At 45.5% G+C, this 20031-nt stretch overlaps 1 protein-coding gene across 4 annotated transcripts in view; it reads right to left on the bottom strand.

Moving 5' to 3' along the window:
- The window catches only part of PARVG (parvin gamma), a 42430-nt gene that overhangs the window by 1098 nt on the left and 21301 nt on the right, over positions 1–20031 (bottom strand). For all 4 annotated transcript variants that reach the window (XM_090043776.1, XM_090043775.1, XM_090043774.1 and 1 more), the window contains 5 exons: positions 19559–19581; positions 16166–16227; positions 16000–16068; positions 13623–13724; positions 6851–6923 (listed from right to left, as the gene is read on the bottom strand). In XM_090043776.1, coding sequence (XP_089899902.1) covers positions 6851–6923; positions 13623–13724; positions 16000–16068; positions 16166–16227; positions 19559–19581 — 329 coding nt within the window. The remainder of the gene's footprint in view (positions 1–6850; positions 6924–13622; positions 13725–15999; positions 16069–16165; positions 16228–19558; positions 19582–20031) is intronic.

Raw genomic sequence — 20031 nt, 5'->3', positions numbered from 1 at the left:
GAGAAATGGATGTCTATTGCTTTTGACCTACTCACAAAAATATGTACTGAAGATGAATGCTTTCACAATTTAACTAGAATGGTTCACAAAATTCCAGATTTCACATGATATAAAGCCACTGAACTTTTCTTTGCATGCATACAATTTTTGTTCATTGAAAAGAATGACCATGCCCTACCAGTAGAGCTGTTTGGAAAAAATACAAAAAAAATCTAAACCTAAAACAGTTGAACAAAATTTCTTGTATTTCTTTGTAACAGGTGTGGCGGGCCAGTAGGGGGCGCTCCTGCGTTGAGCCGCCCACCTCCCTGCGCCTGACCACCTTCCAGATTCCGAATGCCTCCCTAGGGGCACCTTATGCTTGGCCGACCCCTCTCCTGGAGCACACTCATTAGCCTGGGGTGCATTAACGTCGCCGCCACCACCCCAAGAAGGGACTGTCTCGGCCGTGTGTCCTCGGGGAAACACAGGCCTAATAGTCCGACAGGTACTCGACCCGGTACAGGCACTTGGGGCACTTCCCCAAGTCAAGGGGGCAAAAAGTAAAGTCTCCCTTAGTCTGCAGACCTAAGGGGTCTCTTAGGCATAATTTAGACCCACCCCTCAATAAGTCTCCCACACCGGTCAAAAAGGAGAACTTTATTGATTACAGGGGGTAGGGGAAACTAAGGTACAGGGTTGAGTAATATCTTAGAAATCCTAAAGAGCAAACAGTGTGGCTGAGGTGGCCTTTTGATTACGCATCTGTGTTACTGCCAGCTAAATATCTAATCCGACTAAGTAGCTTACTCACAAGCATCTTCCAAAGTTCACCAGTTTCCCCTCTGGAGTCTTGGGGTAAGAGAGAGCTAGGTCCCGATGGCAAGGCTTCTCTGTCTCCCCTGCTTTCCTGCTGCTTCACCTCATGGCCGAAGAGAGAAGAACGAGCCTCCTCCCCCTCCCAACCTATATAGCCCCTGTGACCTCATTCACCTGGTCCAGTGGAGGTCAGCCCCAGTTGGCTGTCAGCCAACCAATTCGAAATACATCACCTGTTACCAGGCAGATTCCAGCTCCCCAGGTAGAAACCCCCCACCCAGGTTCTGACACTTCCCCGCCCTCCTTTAAAAGCTTGGATCCATAGCTTCACAGAGGTATGGAGACAAGCGTACTAGTTTGCAGGGGTCACCTGTTTGACCCTACAGAGAAGTTACACCCCACATGATACTGAGCCTAACAATAAAACTTATAAAACATAACAGCACATTCAGGAACTTCCCTGGCCGAGCACTCTCAAGCAGGTCTGAGTCCATCCGACCCACTACCCCGAGTCCTTTCGTGACAGGGCGTCTGCGACCACGTTCTGGCTTCCCTTGATGTGCTCGACGGTGAAGTTGAACTCCTGAAGCTGCCAGGCCCATTGCTGCAGCTTGGCATTGGAGTTTTGCATCATCTGCAGCCACTGCAGTGGGGCAGGGTCCGTTAGGACAGTGAACTGCTGCCCCCATAGATAGGGCCTCAGCTTGTTCAGTGCCCAGACGATTGCCAGACACTCCTTCTCAATAGATGACAGGTTTCGCTTCCGAGGGATTAACTTCCGGCTGAGGTACACCACGGGGTGCCGTGTCCCTTGGTGCTCTTGTAGGAATATGGCTCCTAGTCCTGCGTCGGAGGCGTCCGTGGTGACGTAGAAGGGTTCATCAAAGAGCGGTGCCTTCAGGATCGGTTGTTTGACCAAGACGGCCTTTAGGGTGTCGAATGCTTCTTGGCACCCTGGCCTCCAGACCACTGGATCAGGGCTTCCCTTCTTGGTCAGCTCATGGAGGGGTGCCGCCGTCGCTCCGAATCCCGGGACAAACCATCTGTAATATCCGGCCAGGCCAAGGAAGGCTCTGACCTGCTTCTTGGTTTGTGGAGGTGGCCAGTTTTTAATGGCCTCAATCTTGTCCCACAAGGGAGCAGGGAGGGACTATAGGGGAGCCTTTCTCTTGTCCCCACTTTTGCCCCTCCGCTGGCATCTCTCACAAGATCTGCAGTAGTCCGTCACATTCTGGGCAATCCGGGGCCAATAAAAGTTTGCCTGCAGCTGCTGGCGTGTCCGTTCCCTGCCCATGTGACCAGCACACAGTAAATCGTGAGCCATGGAGAGTATTCGTTGTCTGTATTTGCGACGTACTATGATCTGGTGATGGGGTTCCCAGGTCTGGGTGCAGTTCTTCGGCACCCACAACCGGTAGAGAAGTCCCTTATCCCAGACCACCTGTTCCCTCTTCTCTGGGGTAAACTCACTCTCCTGCTCCTGAGCTATCTGCCGGAGGTCCTCCAAGCTGGGGTCCACCAGAACCTCCTGCTTGAACTCCTCTTGCCCAGCTAAGCTGTCTGCAGAGAGTTCGGGGGCTCCTGCAGGAAGTGTATCTTCACCCTCAGGGACTTCGCTGGACTCCTCCCTGAGAGTCTCTCCTTCCTCTGCCGCTGACGGAACAGACACTTCCCTGGGACTGTTACTTAACCCACCCTCGGGGTTGCTAGTTCCCTCAGGAACTGGTGGGCTTTTACTCTCCACTGGGGACTCTCCCAGTGCAGCCAATGGCATGGCTGTCTCTTGGGGAGTTTCTAACCCTCCCCGCCTAGCCTTTTTGCTCTGCAGATGTGTCACCGCGTTAATGCAGTAGGGCTCTAGCTCTAGGGCCTGGTCCATCTCTCTGTGCAGAAGTTCTCGATTAAGTATATCCCGTCCCACCAGGATGGGAGCTGGAGCCCCTTCCATCACACCCATTTCTACATGCATAGAGCAGCCTCTCCACTCAATGAGTGACCGGGTTACCGGTATCTCAAATGGTGGAGACCCCACCCCTTGAATGGTAAGGGTCTTCCCGGGGATTATATCTGCAGGTGAAACTAGGTTGGCATCGATTAATGTCATGCTGGACCCCGTGTCCAGTTCCCCAATAAGGGTTCTCCCATTGACCGTTATCTTAGTCCTGTGGGGGGCCATCACCTCCTCCGGGTTTGTGATCCTGTGGCAACAGGCACGCCCCTCAGAGAGGCTCGGGCCTTCCCCCTCACTGCGTACAGCTGTTGCATGTCTGACGGGCTTGGGTTTGTTGCTTAACTTTGCACAGTTGGGCTTGATGTGGCCCGGCTCCCCGCAGTTATAGCACCCCCTCTTTTCCGAATTGGGGTGTTTGGTCCAATCAGGGGCCTCCTTCCGCTCGGTCTGGGATGGCCCCTTTTGGAACGGGCCCTCCCCTTGCCCCTCTTTGGAACCCTTTATATTCCTTCCCAGAGTAGGGAGGTTTTTTGTCTGACCCTTCACGATTAAGCAACAGCTGATCCGCAATTTCAGCGGCCTCTTGGACTGTTTTGGGGCCCCTGTTCTTGACTAGGGTTTTAACCTCCCTTGGACAGCAATGATAGAATTGGTCCAATGCCATGAGTTGGTACGTTTTCTCGGCAGTGTCAACCTTGGCTCCCCCTACCCATTTAAGGAAAGCATCAAGGCCACCCACATCAAGGCCACATAATCAGCCATTGATTTCTCCGGTTGTGGGCGGAGATTCCGGAATTTTTTCCGGAAATAGTCCGGCCCTAACTTGAACCTTGCAGCCACGGCCTGTTTAAATGTATCATAGTCATCAGCTGTATCTGAGGGCAGGCTGTTCAGGACCGCCGCCAGGTCGCCATCTACCAGAGCTGCTACGTGCAGCATGTACTCCTCCTCAGGCACCTTCAACCGTCAGGCTTGCTTTTCAAAGATGCTGAGGAATACTTCGGGGTCATCTCCGGGGTCGGTAGCGAGCGAAGGCTGAGGAGTTCGCTTTGGGGCGTTCCCCGGGCGCTTGCGGAGGGCCCGCATCATCCCCGTTGGGCTGCAGATGGAGTACCTCAAGTTTGTGCTTGCGCTTGGCCTCTGCCTCTCGGGCCTCCGCCTCGCACTTGGCCTCTGCCTCTCGGGCCTCCGCCTCGCGCTGTGCGGTCTTCTCCGCCAGCTCCATCTCCCTCAGCTCCATCTCCATCTCCATCTTTGCCTTCTCATGCTCAGCCTCCTTCTCCATCTTTGTCTTCTCCAGCTCCATTTTTTTCAACTCCAGCTCCATCTTTTTCAGCTCCAGCTCATACTTGAGCTTGCCCTGTCGCTCCTCTGTAGGGGTTGATCTCCCTGCGAACTTGGCATGCGGCGCTGTGATTCTGGGGAGGACTCAGGAGTTGGCGAGTGTGAAGGTTGCTCTATGGCTGAGTCAGTCACACAGGAGTTTAATCAGTTCCTCCTTCTTTAGCCCTTTCTTCACATGAAGGCCTCTCTCTTTCGCCAGCTCTTTCAGTTCAGGCATGGTCTTTTCGGTGTACTGCTCCGCCATCCTGGCTATCTACACTATCCAGTTGACCCGATGCCAAATTAGAAATTGTTTGCTCAAGGGATTTCAGTGACTCTATTACTCTTCCCAAATTATGCCTGTAAAGCTGCAGGGTATTCAGATCCCACGTGTGGCGGGTGCAGGGATCCCACCTAGGTAAAACAGCTGGGTATTCGTATGCCACCGCTGCCACCACATGGTGGCGGCACGTTACCCCCAGACTAGCGAGTGTGCTCCGGGAGAGGGGTTGGCTAAGCATAAGGCGCCCCTAGGGAGGCATTCGGAGTCTTGAAGGTGGTCGGGCGCAGGGAGGTGGGCGGCTCAATGCAGGAGCGTCCCCTACTGGCCCGCCACACGTGGTGGGAGCGGTGGGATACGAATACCCAGCTGTTTTACCTAGGTGGGATCCCTGCACCCGCCACACAGGTTGCCCTCCCCAGCAGCATTCTAGTGACCTATGAGGGGCACCCTTGAAGTGGCTTAATACTTCACTTCTGTATTTTGTCTTGTAACCCATCTTTATTCATCCTCCACATCTTGATGTTAATATTGCTTAGATATTTTTACAAGCAGGAGACTGCCTGTTGTACTTCTATGTTAGGGTTCTCAGCCACCATGGACTTTCCCCCACCCCGTCTTTCTCTAGCTAGACCTGCCAACCTAAACCCACAAGGTAGGGTTCGACTCCGAGGCTCTAGCTCCTTAATACTCTCTGGGCCCATGGCCCTCCTTTTGTGCTCACTATGGCAACAGGCCTTCTGTCCCCCTTTCACACTGTGTCCCTGGGGGCCAAGCTGTTGGGTCTTCTGCCTCCTCAGGCTTGGCCCCTTTTTTTTATAGCTCAGGCTACTAGCCAAGATCCACCCACTGGGACCTGGTTTCAAAGTCCTGCAGCCAGCTCTGGGCCACGGGCCCTATATGGCTACACCCACTAGGGCACCAGGCCTTTTGGCCTTTTATGACTGTGCCCCAAGGCACTAACGAGGCCTCCTCCTCTCCTACAGCCTCGACCACAAACCACCCGGTTACTAGCCAAACACAAACAGTAAGTCCATGGGCAATAACCAAAAAAAAAATGAAATTAAGGAAGGCAGTATGCCAGCTCATGTTTTCCATGGCTTTGTGCTTCTGCTTCCCTATGCTCCTTCTTGTGGGGCTGCCACAGCTTCTCTGGGAGTCATCAGGAGTTCACCTTCTGCCACCTTAGCTCAGCCCAGGGTTTTGATAGTTCTGGCCTTCCACCTTCTGGTTACCTGACTAGCTGGTAAGGCTCAGGTTTTAACTCCTACTCTGCCAGCAGGCTGTGCCCAGAAAGTTCTGGCTCTAGAGGGCCCGGCCTACTTTCTGGTAACAGGGCTAGGGTTTCCTGTTACATTCTTCTACATCCATTTTTTACCAGGACTTCCCAACAAATGCATTTACAAATGGAAGACCCTCATGTGACAGATGTGTACATGCTTGTCTGTATTTTCATTTGGGCATGCATGCCCCCCCCACACACACACACACCCACACACATAATGACTATCTGTGAATGAACCATCCAACTAGAAAAATGTCATTTTTTTAAACTCTGGAACTGTGTACTGAGGGAAAACATGAAATACCAAAAACTTTACATCTTTAAATGAAGACCTGATGTCTTTCTAATAGGCATGCTCCAGTTCATCAACTAGTTATTGTACTTTATTCTGATATGATTAGCTAAAATTAGATGGTCCATATTATGCAAGATGTCAAGAAAGATTACCTTCATAGTCTCTCCTGGCTTTAAAAATCTATGAATACATTTATGTCATGATTCTGGAAACAGGGCCCCACAACAGATCCTCTTATTACCAAGTAAATGTGGTTGGAATTTTTACATGTTTTTTCATCAAAAAACATTGATTTTTTTCCAAACTGGACCCTTCAGGGAACAAATATACCAGTCAAAATGACAGGAAGAGAGACCAGTTGAGAATATCCAATACTGGAGATTAGAGCACCAGAGCCATGGGAAACTGATTGCAGTATCTCAGCTCTGAATCAAGCATGGTCCACAGCCCACATGACTGCACCACTCATTGACCTTTTGGCTGTTTCAGGGTGGGTCTCTCCCTGATTCTTCATGAAACCCCCAAGGCATTTAGAAGGTTATTAGCCCAACACAGAACATGCACACACAGACAGCAAATTCAAATATCAAATCTTTTTGAGACAGAAAAATTGTTTCCCACCTGGCTCTATTCCTAAATGTAATTTCAACAATGACTAATGTATTTTAGATCATTTCAGTCTGGTTTTAAAAACTGGCAGCTTACTAACCAGGAGGTATTACATCAGTAGAACTGTTGCTAGTGTAGACAGGAAGAAAGTTAAACTAAATGTGACATTCTTAATATCAACTGCAAGTGAGGCAATGTGCAGAAAAGGAAATATTGTATAGTGCATGGGCATCGTGTTGAAGAAGCTTTTGCAATTGATTTAATGAACTACCATTTCTCTTCCAGAACAAGATCTTTGTTATCACTCACCTTCAGGGTTGAGGGGAACATTTAGAACTCCTTCATCTGTCAGCAAGTCCACAACAAGGTTAACATTGTGAAGCTGTTGATAGGGAAAGGTGAGATCAATGGAACAGAAAAACAACTTTAACTACAGGTATACAGGGAGCACTTCAGTTCTTAAATCAGTATTTCTGAACCTTTTTGGACTTAAGGCACCCCTTACAAAATGCCCATTTTTAGTTTTCACTCATTTTTGACTGTAGAAATATAATAGAGCAATTCATTTGTTGCAAAGAACTCAGGAAGACCACAACAGGTCAGAAACTTTTCAGTGCTGTACAATGGATTCTTATTTGAAATATCTGAATTTACCTCGAGAATCAGGTCTGCACACCTAACTGTGCTAACATTTCATGGCACCCTGCAGCATCTTTAAAAAGATCTTAAGGCAACCTATGGTGCCATGCTACCCTGGTTGAGAATCACCGTCTTAAATAATTGAAATGATAGTTGGGATTGGTTCTCAAATATTTTTTCATGCTGTTTTTGGTTCTGATGGCGTGCCTGCTGTCTCTTTTACCAAATGAAAAAAGTAAAACCAAGTTTCCAGTAAGAAATGACCTTATTTACTCAAATATAAAAGATGACCCCGATTATAAGATTACCCCCAATAATGAGACTCTATATGGAAAAATTATAAATTTGATATAAATGTTCCAGGTATAGAATCTAATTATTGGAGGTTTGTCTGGAATTTTCCCCCTTCCCACTACTACAGCAGGAGAAATAAATCTGGGGGATTAGGTAGCCCCTTTACCCTCTGCTCCCCCCCTCCAACTTCTTTCCCTTGCAGCTGCTTCCTCCCACCTTTGTCAGACCCTGCTTTCCCTGAGCATAAGAAAATGAGGAGTAAATTAAAAAAAAAAAACAAACTTTGAAATAAACACAGCTGTAGTAATTTGCATAAAGTACCCATAGATTTAGTTAATCCAGAATTAACGTATTTCAGTGTTTTTGAAACTGTGCAGGTTTTAACACTCCATAAACATACTTTTAAGTAACACTTTGGCATCTACTTTTATATAATACAAATATGCATGATACTAGTCCAGCCAAAAGGGTTACGTTTTACCATATAGTTCATTGGGTTGGGCCATGGTGACGCACAGCTCAGCATGTGTGTTCCCCAGATATCCCCCTCCCCTACAAAAGGATCCATGTGCTAATTAACTCCCCACTCATGACTGGGTGTTCCTGTCACAAGTCCTGGGATCCTCTATAATTTTGTATGCAGATGAGGCACAAGACAACCTGGTCTGGCTTCACCTCAGAGGGCAGGGCCACACTAATTGTATACAACAGCTGGAGAGAGGAGGCAATAGAGGGATTCTCGGTGAATTCTTTGGGGGCTATTTGATATTGTTTGCCAGGCATTTAAAGCTAATGTAGAAACAGGAATCATTGGACATGGGAAAGAAAGACACAGATCAACTGTGGGAGCAAAGGGGGAAGTAAAAAATGTATTCATTGTAGTAGCTCACCTTGACTTGAAAAAAAGATTCAGCACTGAGGTGGACTGTGCTAATGGACACTACCATGTATCTTATTCAGATGGCTTGTACCAACCTATTCTTGTGGTAGGTTCCCGTCAGCACATGGGCCATGTGTTTTAAAGTCATGCTCAGCGTTGGCTACATTTAATCAAATTCATAGTCAGTTTCCATTACTGAGTACATGCTGCTTTTGACAGCAGTTTAATGATAAGCAATGCATTTAATTAGGTTTTCTTATGTGTATTTGTGAGATGAGGAGTGTGAAGGAGTGAGAAAAAGCAAACAAAAGCCCCGAGTTGCCTTATATGCTGGGCACGGGAGGTCAGGAGAAAAAAAAGCAGCCGGCAATAACAGACAGGAAAGTTGACAGTCACCCTGGTGGCTAAGTGCGGAATAATAGGCTGACAGGCAATATTATGATCTAGCAGCAGAGAACTACAAGTGTCATCTGGAGAGGCTAGGGTGGGGTAAAGGGGAGGTTTTGGAGCCCCACAGAAGGAAACAGGGATTGAGACTGGTAGGATCACCTCGGGCATTGCCTCCTAGCAATATAATAACATCAAAGTCATGGCAGGTGAGAAAACATACGATAGACTTCCTGGCAAACCAGGTAATCCAAAGCCAAGGTCCACCCTGTCACCGCCTGTAGGAAAGCGAGCTAAGGGCAGTGGCAGCAAGCCCTACAACACCTACAGTCATCACAAGGAGCTCCCTCCCTTGCTGATTAGAGAAAGAAGAAGAAGAAATGTTTTATTTAATAGGAATCTTTCATTTAGAAGCCTCTGAAAATATGCTAAATGTATGGCTAACAAAGTATTTTTTTCTAGTTGTGTCTTCCCCTGCCTGCCCCAATTTAATATATTGGTAACATATATGGGGTAATTCTAAGAAAATATAGTTTGCAGTAAAGTTTCTCATTTTCTGTGTAAAATCATAAAGGTTTGAAATTTTTGGCCTTAAAAGTGTCTAGACAGTATTAAGTATTATATTGTTGATGCTACCTCATGTTATCTGTAAGAGATTAAATGCATTACTGGGAATCAAGCATTTACAGTTCCCATGTACTCCCCTCTTGGCTAGCCATCTCTTTCCATCAGAACAACTATGTGGGAGCATGCATTTATCTATTGGCATTAAAAAAAAAAACCCAACAGAACAGTAGATTTTTGATTAGTTAGATCTAAAACCCAGATTCTACTCCCAACTTTGAATCATTGTAATGTAGGTTGGGTATTTACATTTTTACATTAAAAGATCCTATTCCTTTAAATAAAATGCTCTGGGAGGCAGGGGTGGGGGCACTTTAATTGGAGCGACTCCCAGAGTCTCTCTAATTGAAGCAACTGGAGCATCACATGTATCAGCATCCCTGTGCTAGAAAATGGCATTGGGCACTTTAATTAAAGTTCATCGAACAAGCTTTAGTTAACATACCTCCACCACCATTTTTCAGGGCAGAGACACTAATACAAGTGGTGCTGGAATCTGCTCTGACATGCTGCAATTACAGCGCATTGAAGCAGCTTTGATATCTGTGTATAGGAGGCCTATAGTACAAAAAGCAAAGGCCTCAAAAAATTATCCTTGGAAAACAGCAGAAGCCAGGAGTGACACCCACACCTTTTAACAACTCCTTGCTTCCTCATTCATTTCACTGGCTACTGATCAATCTGTCCTTCAGGAGGTACATTGTACAGCACTGACATAATGTTCCTTATTATCTCTCTATAATTCGTGCTGAAATGACACTCTATATAAGCCAAGCAAGAGTTGTATTTCATTCCAGACAGATGCAACACCTTTGGGTTGCCACCTGGTTTTGTGATTAGAAGCAGAAAAAACAGTCTAAACCTAGATTTGAAGTGTTCACCAATCAGATAGCAAACATTAAAGGATTAGAGAGCTAGAGAATTGTAAAGCTACAAACTGCTTAAACTAGAATGAATTAAAAAAAAAAAAAGATTACTTAGTGAAATCACCAAGTAAAGAGGAAGATGTTTTCTTCCCTTCTCACCCAGTTCCTGAGGACCCTGGCAACCATTACACTTAAGACAAGATTGACCAGTTAACTGTGTCTTAAGAAGTGACCTGGCCATATGTTCAGGCAATTAATGACATGACAAAATTGGGAAACAAGTCACCAAATTATTCCACAAAATATGTCAAATCATGCCTTAAACTGAACATGTGGCAGGCTCCCCGGCCTAATGCTGGCTTCATGAGGGATCTTAGTTGACAGACCCCTTCATGTCAACAGGCTGACAACCCTGTGGCGCAGCGCAGCCCTAGATGGAGCTGTCCCACACTGTTTTGAGTAGATCACTTAGCCTGAGATCAACATTATTGAAACGAAATTTCTTTAGACATATGGTATGGTAGTAGAATCAGTCTCACCCGCTAAAGAAATTTCATTTCAATAATGCTGATCTCGGGCTAAGTGATCTACTAGGCTTACTTTTGAATTGTTAGTCAAAGCATTATTTACTCTTTCATTTCTTGTACATGAAATGATATTAAAAATCACACAATGATAAAAAGAACTCTTACTACCCTAGTAAGCTACAATGGTCCGAGGCTAGAAATAAGAGGCAATATTTCTGGGTTCTAATCCTAACTCTGCCACTCAGTTACTATATGATTTATCACTGTAAAGTGGGGGAAGAAGCCTCTTACATAATATTTGTGTGATGTTATTAATTAAAAGGGACAATTTAAAAAAAATCTTTTAAAATATTTTGAATAAAAAAATATTCATTTGTTCAGTTGTTTTCATGAGGCACTCATTTTTTAATTAAATTATTTGAAATTAAAATGTTTAATTTCTGACTGAATAGAACTGGATGAACAATTTTCACAGGAGGAGGAGAATATTGAATTGGGGGGATTATCAATTTCATTCAAATAAAAAAAGCTGTGTTTGAACTAATTTGAAAGAAAATGGTTTGTTTTGAATATTTGTCAAAGCATCAGAAGATCTAACAAGTGGTACATTTCCCCCCCCAATTTCTCAAAAAGCTATTTTTCATTGAGAAAATTTGGACAAAAAAAAAATCAATAAATGCTAATTCATTTAGAGATGTTTGGGTCAAAAGGTTGTTCGTGAGTATTTCTTCTGTTATAATAATCTTTTGGACATTTTCATTATAAATATGCAATCCTGGGGGAAAGCAAAGAGTGGTTATATTTGCAGTGTGGAAATGGATCTTTTTTGGGAAAACCTTACTTTTAAGCTGTAGCCAAAAGAGGCTTCCTTTGCTGTATGCATAAAATTAATTGATGCTTATTTTTAGGTACCTGGCTTGAATATAGCCTGAGTCAGAAGTGACCCAATGTCAGAACTATTCAGAGGCTCATATGAAATAGTTTAACAACCTCAGTTTAGTTTACAGTGGGAAGACTTCCACATACAAAACTCACCAACCAACAAACTAATAGTAACGGGCAATTCAGCAGCATTGTACACCAGTGAACACTGCACTGGAATTAGTACCGTAGCAACTAAGTTTGACACTTGGGGCAAGCCTGCAGCAGCAGCCTGACCTCGCCCTGCACACAGGTCCCAGGGGTACACCCACCCCATGCTTGCCTCAGAGTGCACGCAGCAGCAGGAGTCACCTTCCCCCAGTCCCTGCAACCCCAAAATGAGCTGCTTGTGGGAGGGGAGGGAGGGGGGAAGGGGTGTGGGAGGGCAAATCAAGGCCCCTGTGGTGAGGGAGGAGTGGGACTTGTCCCAACAAGTGCTGCCCAGTCAGAGCAGGGCACGTGCAGGATGGAGCTGTGGCTGATATGCAGGGAGTGGGGGGTGGCTCCCAACACTGTGCACACCCTGGGAGGGCATGGTGGGGGGCATGCATCTGCACAGGTCTGCATGGGGCAAGGCAGGGGGGGGCTGCAGCTGTGGACTGGGGCCAGGGCTGTGCCAGGCTCTTCCTGGTGGGAGGCTGAGCCAGGCTGTGCTGCTCGGGGTAGGTGGTGGCAGCATTGGGAGAGGGATTGTGGGGGGGCTGCAACCACCCCAAAGTTTGCTGTAGCCCCCCCAACTCCTCTCCCAGCACTGCCGCCACCTGCCTTGAGTGCAGCCCCAACCCAACTACTCACCTGCTATGTGCTGGGAAGAGCCTGGCACAGCACTGAGTCCCAGTCCACAGTGAGCCCCAGCCCACTGCTGCAGCCCACCCTGCCCGTGCCCCACACTGATCCAGGGGCACATGTACCCATGCCCTCCTGAGGTGTACACAGCAACCTGAGCTTGCACCCCCAGATGAACCACAGCTCCATCCCATGCCCAACCTGCCTCAGCTGGGCAGTGCCTGCACCAGCCCCTACCCCAGCCCCACTCCCTCCCTCACCACCTTGATCTGCCTTCCACCCCTGTCCCTTTCCTTGCTGCCTACATGCTGCATTGCAGCTGCACACATGCATGGGGCATTTATCAGCCAAATTACTGGCCACCTCAGGCCAATTTCCAATACACTCTATTGTCTTCATATTGTTGCCAATCCAATATCAGACCAATGTATTGGTACACATCTAATAAAAAGCAGGTATTTCAGGAAAGATGCTCATGAGAGGAGCTATCACAGAAGGCAGGAGAGCATGTGCTGCATGCTTGTACAGATGGCACCTACACTGGGGTAACAAACCAGCACAATTTTACCCATTTTCTCCCACTGGACTTGAGTAAGTTACACTGGTATAGATGTTTATGCTATGTGTCCATTTTTGGTTTACACTCAATGTAAACACATCATCTATCCCAGACCAGGGTTCTCAGCTTGGCTAACCGGTTCACTTAGTGCAGATAGGGATATGATTTTAGCTCATATCTATAGCACAGCTCTGGAAGATGCAATAGGCTTTGTATAGGCTCAGCACTATTGTGTCAGTTCTGTGAGTAAGTGAGAGATTCAGTTTCTAGGGCTGTCAATCTAACATTGCTTTCATATTCACACTCACACAGGACACATCTTTGTATTTGCCCTGTTAATCTTACAATAGCTTGCATTTTGTGGTCATAGCTGGTTTCAGTACAGCCTTTAAGAAGGGTCTCTCTGTCAGCTTTCAAATCAATTTATATAGCATGAATCTCCTGTTTGTTGACAAGCCTGCTATCCAGAAAACATTTCTAAGCATGTATAACATTATATACACATCAGTAGAACCAGTATTTTCAATTATTCTCTTCACTAGCATAAAGAAGCAAGTGCATAAGGTGTTTGCAGGTTAAGTACATAAAAATAACCTACCATTTCTGTTTCAGAACTTGGGTTTAGGAAGAAATCCCTTAAATTCAAGAAAAAACCTTGAAGTTGTCCAATTAACAAGAGTAAGATGACACCATCTGCAAACTATAATAAATAATACATAAAGATGTATGTTATATTAAACTGGCCTTTAACAGTTCCTGAATTAAAAGATACTGTATATACCTGAGTCCAAGACAACTTCAAATTTAAGACAACCCCCAATAATGAGACTCTATACACAGAAAATTTATAAATGTTATAATTTTTCTATGAATACAATCTAATTATTGGAGGGTCATCTTAAATTTGTCCCCCCCCCACTAACACCACAGTGGGGCAACCAGCAGCAGTGGGGCAGGAAGTGAGGGAACAGGTGGTAGGGGCATCAGGTGACCTGAACCCTGCCACTCCATCACTTCCCCCCCATGTGGGTTCCCACCCCTGTGTCTGCATCCCCTATTGGCTACCCTGGCTGCCACCTACTCCACCTGCATCCCAATTGGCTACCCCAGCTGCCACCTGCCCCACCTCCCAGTTGGCCCAACCTGCTGTCTGTCTCCTGCATTGCCTGCTCCTCTGCCACTGCTCTGTTGGATTCAGAGCTAAAGCCAGAGCCGAGGCCAGGACTGGGGCAAGAGCCACTGCTGATGCAACTATTTCTACCTGGTTGGGTAGACAGCAGAGCCAGCATGTGCTCTGTGCCCTGTGCCAGAACAGACTGAAGCTAGAGCCAAGATGGATGGTATGTGGCAGTGAGGCAGAGACAGGAGTGGGTTGGTGGTGACAAGAGGTGGTGGGAGGAGCAGAAGCTACAGCGGGGGAAGCAGGGGCTATGGCTCGAACTCGGACTCTGAGCCTAGGGGTGGAGTTGGAGCTGCAGCTGCTGCTTGTCCTTCCCCTTCCCCTCCCCATGCTTGTACTCAGATCCAAGACAAAGGCCTTTTCCCCCCCGCCATACTGAGTGGAAGAAAAAAACCTTGCCTCGTATTTGATAAATACAGTAAATGCTATTCTATAGAAAAACACTAATATGGATTAGTAATTAAAAATATCATAATTTAGTTCTCAGAGCCCTTATTTATACAGCATTAGAGCCCTTATTTTTACTTGACAGTAATCCTTCCAGAACTTCCATTCCTATAACTCATCCCCATCAGGAAAAGTCAACAGAATTATAATGGCTTATGCTTCAGTCTTCAGCCATCAGCACAAATCACTGGAATTATCATCACATCAGTGTGTTTAATTAAATAAACAAAATGCTAGTTGTGGCCTACACTGCTCTAAAATCTTTGCATGTGCATACAGAGGAAGAAAAACAAACAACACAAGAAATCCCCCCAATTTAAGGGGATAAATTAATCCCCTTAATTTATCTCAGTGTATCAATTCTGTACTCCAGAGAGCACAAGCCTGTTCCTTCTATGTGCACGCAACATGGCTAGTCACACCAAAGGAAATGGGGTAAAGGAGGCACAGCTACAATTCCATCTCTTTTCACTGACACAAGCACACTGGACCTATCCACACTGATAGTGTAATGTAAACTTCTCACATATGAATTTCTAAAAACCGTGGCCTAGAATTGAATAAATGGCTAGTAGTTTTGGATAGGTTAAATTGTGGGGGCTCAACCTCAGCTACTTTAAAGAAGCCTGATTTTCAGATTACGGTTGATCAACCCTCTATAAGATATAAACCTCCTTACCACATCTCAAGTAGGGCACCCCTAAATCCCTAGTCACTATTGACAATAGGCTTATTGGGCACCTATACATGTGCCCAATGCCTGCTAATCAGAATTAGAATGCGTCAGAGTTAACGGAATCTTCTGAAGCCTGCTAATTAGGATGCTTCAGCAGCCTCAGTGTCACATGTATTCAGGAGCCCCAGGCTTCAAAATGGCAGCAAGGGTACTTTGACTAATGCTTTTTCACTGAGCTTTAGTTAAAGCACCTCCGCCACCATTTTGAAGCATGGGATGCTGAATACACAAGATGCTGCAGGCACTTTAATTAGAGTGGCTCCGAAGAGCTGCTGTAATTAAAGCACCCTCCTCCCCCAAGGAACACATAGAAAGATGCCTGTCATTTCCAAAGTAAGTCAATAGAAGCTGCAGGGGTTCAAACAACTTTGAAAAGCAGACCCTGTATCCCTGAAACAAGTGTACTGTATTCAATACCATACACTCGTTTTCAATTGCTTAGCATATGGGCTGTAAAAAATGCTACAAGACTGAAGTTTGATATGCTTTACCTCAGGCTAGGAATAATTTTATGTATTTTTTGGCAAGGTTAAAAATACAGGAATTTTGGAGGTGAAGGGAAATACTAACATAACTGACAGACAAGTTAACATACAGCAAAAAGTACGTTACCTGATTTTCAAAATCCTTCACATTTAATCCTAATTTTCCAACATGCTTGTTGACAAATTGCAAAAATACCTAAAGAAGGAAAGGGAAGAGAGAAAAAAAATGTCAGTGAAGTCATAAATTATATCTTACAGTGTAAATGCGAGCGTCCATTTAAAATACAAGTTACCTCCTTTACAGCTTCCAATTTGTCAGGAGCATGGGTGAATAATTCATCAAAAGCATCAGTATCTAGGCAAAATATTTCACAAACGTTATTAGAGATTATTTGGAATAGCTACCAGTTGAGTGGTTAAGGGAGGTTGAAGCAGTTGCTTCACGCTACTAAAAGGAAAAAGCACCTTGCCTCTGCATTCAGTAGAGAAGATGGATCTTCACTTCTCTGTACTTGGAATCTTATGTCAAAAAAGTAGTTTGTTTTAGTCATCTCCCCTAATTTTAAAATGCATAGGCTGTTGTGATTTGTCTGTCACCAGCCTGAGGCAGTAGGAAAGGTGAAGGAAATTCTGTGGTTTTTATGGTTCTTCTGAGCTTCATACCCATGAACAAGTGTGACAAAAAAAAAAATCAGCGAAGAAAACTCTACATCACTGGGCTCTTCCCTACCTCAAATTTTGATTGCCATCAATGAGACTTCCTACAAAAACTGAGGGGAGAGAATGGCCCCAACTTGAGTGTTAAAAATATCTGCCTGTAGATGAAGATTAATCAATTTTACAGTACAAAAAGACCAGCAGGTATGTCTATACTGTTTCTGTAAAACTCTTGAGAGCTTCACCAAGCAGTGTGGCCATGCCCATCCATGCCAAACCTAGAAATAAGGCCTTGAGAAGACCTCCTCACCATCAATGTCAAGGTCTCATTCTCCATTGTGCTTTAAAGCTGTAGTGAGAGGAGCCCCCAAGCTGACTTCGCTGCATCATTTCTGGGTTTGCAGCACAAATATTGCTTGGCTGAGCTGCAGCAGGAACACATAGAAGTAAGGGCAAGAGCTTATGGAGATGGCTAGGAGGCTCCTAGTCCTGGACATGACCTAAAACTGCATTCTGCCATGGATGGGTGGCCTGGTGGGGCTCCTGGTGGTGTGGGAGCCCCCAAGAAATGCTAGGCCAGTTTCCACCCCAGTGAAAAGGCAGGTTGGGGGACCTTAACCCCAGCCCCCACAATTCAGTGGGTACAAGGGCCAGGCACAGCTATGGCCACCTGAGCCCTAGGGGGTGGAAGACCCCAGAAGAGGAGTGGGGCCAGGCACGGCTGCAGCCACCTGAACCTGCAGGAGAGGAAGTTCCCAGAGGCCCCTCGTCAGGTCCATATAACTATCCCTGGAGAGAGAGGGCAATTGTGAAGGCCCTGAGAGGGCAGGGATGTAGGTGGCTCCACACAGAGTAGGGTTGAATGGGAGTAGACCTGAAGGGCCAAATTGGGAGTAAGCCTGAAGGGCAGCGCAAGGGCCAGCCCCGTGGGTAGTTGAGTGTGAGGATGATGAGAAGACCCCAGGGTGGGGGGGTGGTATAGAGGCCCTAGAGTGGGCATAGCAGGAACCCCCTGTGTGGGGAGTAGGCCAAGGTATGTTTTCAGATGCCTGAGACCATAGCTGGGGCTAAGGCCGAATAGGGGGCTCAGCCAGGAAGCTAGGGGTGAATCCTGATTCTGGTAAATCCTCAGCTGAGAGGAGGCTGAGTGTGGGTCCAAAATTACAGCAAGGGAGAGCACAATGACTTCCTGCTCCAGGGAGGGAGGGAGACTCCCTGTGAGACATAGGAGCACCGGTTGTAGTGTGAGGAAACATCATTTGTGTGCGTGTCATCTGTGAGGCTTGGTTGGAGCTGCATATATAGGTCCAGGAGAACAGAGCCAAAGGGCAGCCTCCCACCTAATTAAGACACCAATTATTAAACAACAAGGTGTGGCAGGAAAGAGATGTAGGCAGTTAGTCCAGAAACAGGTGGGCAGGCTAACTTCTGACCAGCCCTAGGTAGACTCCCTGTTACACAGGGGAAAATGGAAATGCTTTTAAATGCTAGTGAATTCTTACCCTCGTTTTCTGACCAGGTCTAATGGGAATCTTGTACGTCTTCCCTTCATGACCTTACAACAACATTAATTTGATCCAAGATGAACAAAGCCAAGGGCATTATGCCAGCATAACTACAAGGAATGTCTGGCTTCTGTGGTATGGGAAGCAAGTCCAGCTTTGTTTAGGAAAGAATACCAATTAGAATTACCAGCTCTGCTAGATCAAATGGCTCCAGTGTTGAATGAGCTCCATTGGGTTTCATTTTCCCTGTTGTTGGTGCAGTATTATTATGAAACCAATAAAAACTACAGCAAATCAATTGTATGGCTACATCTAAAGCCTGCAACATTCTTGCAAGCTAGAGTATACTCTTCTGAAGCAAACCTTTGCAATAATACAGTTCTTTCCTTATTTAAGCAAGATGCATTAAAAAACAAAGGCATTATCTTCCAGAGTGATTTCAAGGTTTATTCCTATGACAGATTAACCCATGGAAACAGATAATTTCTCACTTTTGGCTAATGCTTCTGTTTAGACTGAAGATCACTTAATGGAGTAAGTGATAAATAAATATAGATGCATCACGGGAACTGCTTCATCCAATATATAAGCATTAATAAGAGCTGAGCACAAAAGTGTTGAAACAACCTAATCTTTTCTTTGGGAAGGAAAAGTACCCATTTTACAGAGGACCAGGCCAGCACATCAAATGCGTCCTCAAAATAGAGCTAACAGGGTGCCTAGGCCTTTTTTTGCTCTCTGCAGATAGGTTAAATTAAAACTGAAGCGTTCTGCTGGTGCAATCTGTTTTGGATTGACTTGCTTTTTAAAAGGTAGGTTGTCAGGCACTAGCAAAATTTCAGATCGCTGCTTTGCAAACTATAGAAATGAGACCTGAATGCATCTGGCACCAAGTCAGAAGCTCAGTTCTGCAGCCCTGATGCAGACACATACGGCACTTTTACACATGCTCCAGGGGTAAGAGTTGGGGGGAGGGGAGCTTTAGAGTGGCTCTGAGAGCTGCTCTAAGTAGAGCATTGTAGTGTCTTGTGTATTAGTGTCCCCATGATTCAAAATGGCAATGGGGGTGCTTGAAATAAAGTTTGTTTAATGAGCTTTAGTTCAAGCACCCTGCTGCCATTTTGAAGTGTGGAGATGCTAATCCATGAGACATGGAAGCTGGCTGGACTGTGGTAATTACCACGCAGTAATTACCAGGTAATTATAGCACGTTGGAGCAGCCCAACAGTACGGCTACAGGCACCCATAGTTCAGAGTGATGAATGGTATTCATCTCCCTTTATCTCACCAATGCTTCGTCTCCTTTGTTGAAACTTCTAATAGCCAAAATGGATTAGGTTCTTCTGTGGCATAAATCAAGTTGAACCACATTGGGCCCAACTTTGGTCTCCTGCTAATATTAACATCGCGGTCATTAAAATCCACTGGGATTAGTATCACGATACATCAGGACAACAGCAATCAGAATCCAATGTCTATAGAATGTACTAGAGAACCACTAAATTTTGTCATAAGAAAACTTACTTGACTGATCTTCTAAAGTCTCCCTAAAGATAAAATAAAACGAGAGCATGAGGGGGGGGGGAAGATAAGACATGCAGCAAAGCTAATCCTATTCATAAGCAAAGCATATCTGTGCCACAAGGCATCCTGTGAAGTAGCAGATACAGTACAAAACCTCACCAGCTGTATGCCAGAGATAGCTTTCCAATAGGCATTTTTAAAGTACACCGTGTATGTGTGTTCTTGGAAGAATATAAGGTTTTATTTGGCACACAGAGCAATAAACATTTATTTTATAAGCACAAATCATAATACACTTCTCCGACAAGCTGGTCCTGATATTAGAATTTAAAGAAAGATGTACTGACATGAAAAATAATAATAGTTTGATGGAACTATAAGAGGGAAAACTGTTTCCAGTTCTTGGAAAATTCTCCACATTTTCTTAATATTAAAATTGTATCCCATTGTAAGCTTAGGTAATAAATCAAAGA

Source organism: Crocodylus siamensis, chromosome 4, assembly GCF_052110815.1.
Source record: "Crocodylus siamensis isolate JL-2025a chromosome 4, ASM5211081v1, whole genome shotgun sequence".
In the NCBI taxonomy this organism is placed as follows: Eukaryota; Metazoa; Chordata; order Crocodylia; family Crocodylidae; genus Crocodylus; species Crocodylus siamensis.
This window is presented reverse-complemented; position numbering and strand designations above follow the sequence as displayed.